Consider the following 9,204-nt stretch of genomic DNA (forward strand, 5'->3'; position numbering starts at 1 on the left):
TTATTTATGTTTCACGCGGTTACGTTGACCGTTTCTTTCAAATTCCGGTTCTTTATAAATATATGTACAAATTGCGAAACTGTTACAAGTTAATAACCTTTCCACTTACGGGAGCTAAACCCCCACCAACCCTATTTACCCCTACTTCCTAGTATATAACCTCTTTATATCTTCTCTTCCAGGAACTAAACCCCCGCTTCCAAATTACTGCAGCGCCAAACTTCGGCGCCCTCCCCACCGCACACACGTGCTTCAACCAGCTGTGCCTGCCCGACTACGACAGCTACGAGCAGCTCGTGCACGCGCTGCTGTGGGCCATCAACGAGGGCGGGGAGGGCTTCGGCATGATATAAGGAGGGGAGTAGGGGGGGGGGAGGGTTGCTCGATTTGGAAAAAAAAATTGAACAGCCTATGTTTTGGTTAAGTTTGTAATTGAAGCTTGAAGAGTAAAAAAAACATCCTCCTTTTTGGGAGTCGGGTAAAAGACAAAGATGTCAAAAACAGACTTTGATCAAAATTGGATCAATTTTTGAAAATATGTGCGTGATTATCGTTTGAAGGCTTGAGACATTTACCTATTTTTTGCGTGGGTTCAAAAAAATGCGAAAAGACATGATGATATTCATCATGATGGGACCAACCCTGAAAATGTAAAAAAGCAGTTTCCCGTTGATCCCTTTTCCAAAATCAAAAGAACTAAACTACATATTTACCAAATCGAGCAAGTTTCTCCACGTTGAATAATTTACAATTATTCTATCTCACATTGGCGCCTCAATCTACGTAATATAATTTGCGTTACTGTAAAACTAAGTATTTGTAAACGAGAACAGAAACACTGTTCTCTTAAATTATTTAGCGCCTAAAAACCCACTGGTGGGCAAATTACTTTATTTATAATCGCGGGATCGAAAATGTGCAATTTGGAAGTAACTAACGTAAGCGAGCGGATCAGGCTCTAACTAGTCATAACTCTACGTCAGATTATTGTAAAAACGTATTTATGTTTCGCGTAATGGCCCAGGATGGCCTAAGATGACCCATGGTAGCTTAAGCTGGCCCATGTTGGCTCAAGGTAGCTCTTCGAGGCCTACGGTGGCCCATGGTGACCCATGTTGTCTCAAGGTGGCCAATGTTGTCCCATTGTGGCTTATATTGGTCCATGATGGCCCATAGTAGTCCATACTAATCCATAATGGCCTATGGTGGACCATGTCGGCCCATGTCGGTCCATGGTGGCCGCACGTCCATTATATAAGGGGAATAAATCGGATACTTGTGAAAGTAATAATTAAATATTGTACATAACACGTGGGTCTGAGCGCTTAAACTTTAATGGAATCCTGCCAAAGACGAAATCCATCTTCATGGAATTGATAAACGTATGACAATAACGATAATGTTAACATCTATGCTTATTGTCTATGGTAATATTAAGCGAGTTAACAACTCGACAGTGTTAACTTAATGACTCGATCGTAATTGATAAAAAATAAATTAAAATTTTAACATTATAACACTATTGGCAAAAGATATAAAAATTACACTAAACTTGAATTTAAAGCAGTCACATCGCTTTTGTAAGATTTACATTAAACAATGTATTAAAATGACAGAGATTCAAATCGTATTGTTAGCATTTTGCTTAGTCACTTATTGATAAGCACTGTCACGCCAAACTGCTTAAAAACACGTTATATTTTATTAAATAACTTAAATTATTGCGTCTTAAGCAACATCAGTGATTTTCGAATAACCCGCAAAAGCTTATTGCGAGTTTTATTTTTCTTTATTTGTCACGTTTAGTTATTATATTGTGTGTGAGGCATTTATTTAGGTATCTTCTTTTTCCGTTCTATTCGAGGCTACCTTACCCACTCAAGCGTTCGCGTGCGACACCTGTCAACACCTCGTACGTTCACGCGCTCGATCTGTGTTGAATCGCGTCGAGCGCCCCATGCCGTTACCGATTTAAAGTGTATTTTCTAGCAAACTATTGCAGCTATAGCAAAGTAAAATATACCAGTATAAAGCTGAATTATTAATGAATCAAAATATGTACTAATTAAAGTACAGAAATCAATCACAAATGCATAAAAAAAGGTTGAACTTAACAGAACAGGCTAAATTCAAGCAAAATATTTGTTTTAACAAGTTTTAACTAAACGTTATTTAACTTTTCTCATTGATTTATACTTATTATTAAACTAGATTAAATAAGCTTTTTTTTGATACCAATATTATATATACTTGGAATGAACAGTGTAGCACATTAAACCAAAACAAACAAGGCATTCCCGCAGCAATCTGTTATCGCCTCGGATGACAAAATGACGAAAAAAACGTTAAATCCTAACTATTTCCGTTTCTTTTTTCCTCATATTTTTTTTATACATTAATTATGACCTATTCTCTTAATTTCAAGAAGAATTTTATTAAAATATAGAATTTAACACACAAAAACTTAACGAAAAACTGGTACTCAAAGGCAGTTCTCGCATGCCGACTTTATTTAAATGTAAAGACAACCTATCAAATTTTGGATTGATAGCACTTATGAATATTTTGAAAGAATGAATCTTGAGGATTATTTTAATATATAACACTAATACAGTAGGATGATAAATAAATGAATAATTAAATATTAAATGTAAAGTTCCTAAACACTTCACAAAACTTGACACACAGTTTGTAAACAATTATTTTTTATTATTAACTTCGAAATAGACGCGAGATTAGCTGTCCACGTTAGGTATTAGGTATGTTCCTAAGCAGTAATAAGAGATAAATTATTAGGTACTAAGTATTTTGTAACTAGTCATCATCCTCCGAGCCTTTTTCCAATCATGTTGGGGTCGGCTTTAGTATTTTGTAACTAGTGATATGCATTATATAATGTTACGTTTTAAATTGTATAAGTAATAGGTACTTTCGTATGTAGTATAGGTTGCTAACTACTTACTTATATTTAGTAGTAGTACATTTGCAAAACAAAAATGAAAAACACAACTTTGACAATAAACAGGGAAGCCCTGCACTGAAACTGTGATACCTAAGTAGCTATGCGAGTTCAGGTTCAAAACAACAACCAGATAATAGATATCAATTTAATTATCATCAACGAATTGAGGCAATCAAGAAATAAATAAATTATATTCAAAACTAGCTGTTGCCCGCGACTTCGTCTGCGTGAGCAATTTGGAATTGTCAAAATACTACTTATGCCGTAGCGTAGGTGTATTCTTTTACATAACAATATAATTAGGATTACCACTTAGCAGCAGCACAGGTTGATCAATCAAGGTGGTGTCGACGGTGTGTGACTATTTATCTAAACAAAAGAAGTAAAGTTTGTGACGTTGAGGAAATCTCTGGATCTAGTCAACCGATTTGGAAAATTATTACGTAATTCTCACATAAAACAAAGGTCTGACAAAGTTGTCATTTGTACATTTTCTGCAGCAGCTGCGACAAATCAGGAGCCAGAAAGTCTGTCAAACAGTTTTACTTACCACGGATAACGCGGTGTCTAGTTCACTGGGTTGAAGAGATCAGATAGGCACTCCAAGTAAACATTGGTACTCAAAAAGATTCGGTTTGACTGGAAGCCAACACCCACACAATTGAGGAATAGCTGGGTGGTTGATGACTGAGTCATCAGGCAAGCGCATAGTTTCACTACTTGTATTTTGGGGATTTTCTGTGCACTCACTCACTATGTTATGTTGGAATTCCACCGAAATGTTTGCATTAGTTCACGATCAGGTAAAGTATACGTCCGAGAGAGTAAGTCCAATTCGTGTGTTGGCACTTGAAGCCTGCAGTTCTTCCAAGATTTTCAAAATGTACGCTCGCAATTTGTCATTTCTTGGTGGAGCCAGCAGATCAGAAGAAACATAAGTGCTGTGTATACTGTGCGTCACTACTGCACAACGGTAAAATTTCGTCTTTATAAATAGCACAAACGTTCGCTCTCTTGCGGAGGACGTTTAAATACCATATTATGTGTCACACGTAGGTAAACAGGACAACAGTATATTATCATCGAACCGCTTTCAAAGATCTGATGAGCGAACAGACCAGAACCAGAAGAAAAAAAAAGACACATATATTTGCAAACAAATTGAAAAAACTTCTCCTAAGCAAATGCTACTATAGCGTCAAAGAATACCTTGACGATAAAAAGATAGTCGAATGAATAACTTGTGTTTTCCTAATCTACTATTGCATCTACTACTGTAATTAGACTTTCTAGCCTTCTTTTGCTGTACCCTAACAGGGTCCATAATATGTACCTAGCTTTAAGCCCCTTGTAACATCTTTATAACTTTATGGTATGCAAATAAATATGAATATGAATATGAATATGAACTGACTTGATCGCCTCGAGAAAATCAGAGCTCTATGAAGCGATCATTCGCTTTGATTCCTACTGCTATAGTGGTTTCTGAAAATGTATTCAATTAACCAACGATGAATATAATTCTTAGCCACCCGACTTTTTTGACTTCTCGAAAATCATAACGATGGTTTTTGTGCAATGCACAAACGGAAATTCGATATACTACACATTCGATATTCACACTTCTACAGAATTGATATTAAAAGGTTTGACAACGGGCTATAGTAGCGTAGTTAAACTAACTGAAACAATTTTAGTGATCCTTCAATAAAGTTAGAGAAGCGGGTGTGCATGATGAACATTAAGAGTTGGTAAATACGTGATGATGATGACCTAATTCATTACTATTCTAATTTGTTCATGTACCACAAAACTCAAGTTAAGGTGGAGAAAAGGATTACCAAGCTCCCAAAGGCCTGGGCATTTGAAACACGTTGCATGGCATCCTGGAAAGTTACGTAATTCTCAGCCATCAGTTTGAGCAGTGTGAGGGAGTGTCAGGCTTTGGCCCTAGTGGGCCTCACAGGGGTTTGCTGAATCTCCTCGAGGGGCGCGTGAAATAACGGGTCTCCCAGAAGCCGGAAGGTCGATGACCCACTCAAAACTAATCGCTCACGCCTACGGTGGCCGGGAGTCGTCTCTCGACATCCGGCTTTCGTGGTGTCTTACCGCAGTGGCTGGAATGAGAGTTGGGAATTTTCAGTCGCTCCGCTGCCTCATTCTTTGTCATCCCATTTCTTCTCGCTCCAGATCATAGTTTAAACCGGGGCCGGGTGCGATAGGTCGCACAGTCCGCACAGTGGTGAGATCCGGGCGCCACCTCCATGAGATCAGAGTTGGGAATGTATGTTTGCAAAAACTAATAGAACATTTAGCAAAAACACGTTTGATAGTAATTCTGTCTTAGTAACTGAATAATATAAATGATATAAACGTAGCTATATAAAAGATGTTTTTTTAGACTCAGTCCGTGGGTCTGACTGTGACTGTTCGTAATTGTAAACGGTGTATTTGTGATATAATTCTTAGCTCGATGATTTGTGATCAGGAGTTGAAAGCAAGTATGTCTCTGGCCTGCGACGCGTAATTTGTACGTTTTCAGAACGAACGAACTCTTGTCTTCTGTTGACATCTTGTTGACGTATTGTGACAGGTAGTTATTCCCATTGATGTTAATTTTAGAAGTGACACAATGTTTTCGGTCGTATTTTGCCTACATTCTTTATTACTCAAAAAGTATATTAATAAGGACCTTCTATTTATATGTAAGTGAATTCAAAATAATGTAATATATTAAAACCAGGAACTTATTTTTAAGGATGTTTGAATATTAATTACAATGTTTTTTTTTATAATAATAAAATCTTAGACTCGCAATGCACTTTCAGTGTGATGCATGTTTGTTATTGGATGAAATGAATGGATATTCATGTTTATGAGAGGTATAGCTTATATTATGTCAGAACAACATATGTAGACTTTTTAAGAATGTGGGGAAGTTCATAATTTCTTCGGGACGTGGGTACCGCTTCCCATGGGAACTACTGCCCGCACCGGGATAAAATATACCCTATGTTACTCGCAGATAATGTAGCTTTCTAATGGTGAAAGAATTATAAAAATGTCCCTGATGATGCGCTGATATTTCTTGTAGTGTTTTTATAGTAGCAAAATACACAAGTAGTCATATATTTTTTTCTTGAAAGTAAGAACATACCATGACAAAGTGAAGTCTGTTTTCATTGATATTTTACCTACTACCAGTTTTATGGCACATCTGTTTCTGCATGATTTTCTTCATCTATAATTTTAGGATATCATTTCTTTAAATTCAGTTTTTTGCTCAAGTTACTTATAAAAGCGTTATTTTCTATGTAAAGATAGATAATAGGCCGATAAACTTACAAAGTTCAACATTCAAATATGTGTCATTATTGCACCCGCTGTTGCAGAAACGTTAACAGAAATTATCGTTCATTGCTCATCCCCCGTAGGTGATAGCGTGATAATATATATCCTATATGTTGAACAGGCTCCCAGGTAATATTCATGCAAAATTTGATTTAAATCTATGCAGTACTTTTCGAGTTCAGTGAGACCAAACATACAGACAAACAGACAAACAGACAAACAGACAAAAATTCTAAAAACTATATATTTGGGTTCAGAATCGATAATAGATCACCCCCCAAGTATTCTTTTTAAAAAATATTCAATGTACAGTTTTGACTTTCCTATCATTTTATTATATGTATAGATATTCTTGCTGTACCTGGCATACTGTTTTACCGACCCATAGACGCGTTATTTAATACAGATCCATCTATTGTAACATTCGTAAAGCTCTTTGAAACTTGTCATAGATAAAAATTCGTTTGAAGTGCACAAGTCAAAGAGGCTGATATAGTCGCCCGGACGCTTAACGCCAAAAATTTTTGGGCGACTATAGTCGCCCGGACGCTTGAGTGGTTACTTTAAATTAACAAAAAAAAAATAGTAGTGTTTATTTAGATCTGAAGAGAATATTGAAATTATAATACTATTGTAGACATGTAGAATATTTCTCAAAAAAACTGAATTTATACTATATTTTATTCATAAAAAAGTATTTTGCGGTAATGTTCTTAAATATTAAACAATTTATTTATTGTTTATTATTATTTTGTTACGTAATGTTTCACAGTATTTATACAACTTTCTATAAAAGAAAATCTTATAAATAAAACAGTTCGGTTTTAGATTTTAAATAATTCTACAACTCACTTTTCTTCATCTTGAAATTATTTAAAAACTGAAATCCAAGTCGAGATTTAAAATACTTAATTTAAGTACAAAAAGATATTTTGGCCTAAACTGTTCTATAACTCCAATCTAAACTCCAATGTTGCATTTAATATAAATAATTACGAGTAAATAATAATATGTAATAACTTCTAAAATATATTGTAACTAATTAATAAAACCAGTGAATGTATAGTTCAGTGTGAGATTGTCCTTGCATGTATTAATTACATTCAAAGTTGTCAACATTATTTTGGAGAAAAGGCTAAAATTACTAATTATTTATACATGAAACCAAAGTTTTAGAGCCTGCCTTCAAAAATCTATTGTTGATAACTTTTAGTGTAAAAATGTTCTTTACCTAGGATAAAGCAATGATGTTAGTGTTCAATCAAAGATATTAATATATAATTATAATATAATTTAGTGTCTTAAGTTTCAACATATTATTACGGCTCTAGTCATACGATACTTCTAGTGTTTCGCAATATGATTGCATTTAATTGTTTTGGGGAGAAGGCACTATTTATATATTTTATTTACTATTGTTAAAGTATTTCATTTTGAAAATGAGTAAGATATTTTATTTAATATAAATACTGGTTATTATTTTATAATGTTATCACTAACAGTAACAAACCAGAGTATTATTTTTATTTGATATATTTTTATAGTCAAATGTGTTTATATTAGTAGGAAATAGTGTCCGCTCTCCAAACACATTCGCACAGTTTTAGCTAGCAATTAGCTATTAATTTAATTAGTATTTATTTTAATACTAACGCCATATTTGCTACTTATTCAGAAAATATGAAATTATGTTGTCCTGTCCGAGTTTAAATATTACTCATATCAGGCATAAATACATATTTATTTGAAAAGCTGCATTTTTTTGTCTCGTAGTAAATATGGCATTATATAATAGAAAATTAAATCATTCTTATTTATGTACATTAAATTCATTAATAAAAATTAAATTCATTCATATAAATAGGTAGCTGACATCTTGTAAACATCTATTTCAAACTTATTGTTTTGGCCTAGCGGGACTGCGAACTAAAGTATAATGCAAAGAAAATATCCTCAAAGGTTTTATTATCGACCTTAGAAAGTCCTGCAAAATATTACTTAAACTTTTAAATTGTGTGTATGCTAAATTGAGGTTTCTACGGCCGTTTTAGAATTATCTCTTCTGTATTATTATTTGCTGCAGAACGTAGTTCCGCTGGCCTAATTCTTTAAGGCCTCTGCCTCGAATTTTGCGGGCAGCGGGGCGGCAGCGGCGGCGGCGCGGGAGCGGGGCGGGCAACGCATACCTGTTCTCGAAACTAGCGGGCAGATCGCGCGGCAATATAGCAGTGTAGTGTTGTGTTCTGTTGTGTTTGCTGTTCCATATGGGTGTCCTCTCAAAGATGGCCGAAATAATTAGCTCTTGCACGTCCGAAGACATTTTGATACGTCACAAAAAAAATGTATAACACTATGCCTACAATGCAGACGCCCACCGCGGGCGGTCACCGCTTGACTGGAGCGCACCGCTCGTTGCCCGCCGCCGCGCCGCTCCCGCGCCGCTGTATTCGAGGGCCGGTCCATTTGATTATACGCGTAAGATCCTGCCGCTCCCGCGCCGCCGCCGCCGCCGCCCCGCTGCCCGCAAAATTCGAGGCAGAGGCCTAATGAGTATGTAGAAGGGGGGACGAGCTGTAGGCCTTATTCTGAATCATTCATGGCCTTTTGTTGAACTAAGGTATGTATTTACAAAAATAAATAGCTGTTCACTTTTATTTATGTCAAGTGATGTTTTCTACAACAAATCTTGACCATTTGGTTCGTTAGGTGATCTTCACACTGCCCCGCATCACGCTGCATCTTGCGTGTCGACGCACCTACGCGCGTTCCTGCGGGAGTGCAGATCTGCATCATCGTGCGGGTTTTTCACGCACTCACGCGCGTAGGTGCGTTTTGTAAATTCACGCACAGCGAGTTCCATTTTCAAATATACACGTCACGCCCATTCAAAA

The 9,204-nt window shown here is 36.1% G+C and overlaps 1 protein-coding gene across 2 annotated transcripts in view; it reads left to right on the top strand.

Moving 5' to 3' along the window:
- Nucleotides 1-1,873, top strand: part of LOC124629872 (apoptosis-resistant E3 ubiquitin protein ligase 1) — a 39,369-nt gene extending 37,496 nt beyond the window's left edge. For both annotated transcript variants that reach the window (XM_047163526.1, XM_047163527.1), the window contains exon 17: nucleotides 183-1,873. In XM_047163526.1, coding sequence (XP_047019482.1) covers nucleotides 183-353 — 171 coding nt within the window. In that variant the 3' untranslated portion in view covers nucleotides 354-1,873. The remainder of the gene's footprint in view (nucleotides 1-182) is intronic.
- The last annotated feature ends 7,331 nt before the right edge of the window (nucleotides 1,874-9,204 follow it).

This window comes from Helicoverpa zea, chromosome 4 (genome assembly GCF_022581195.2).
Source record: "Helicoverpa zea isolate HzStark_Cry1AcR chromosome 4, ilHelZeax1.1, whole genome shotgun sequence".
In the NCBI taxonomy this organism is placed as follows: domain Eukaryota; kingdom Metazoa; phylum Arthropoda; class Insecta; order Lepidoptera; family Noctuidae; genus Helicoverpa; species Helicoverpa zea.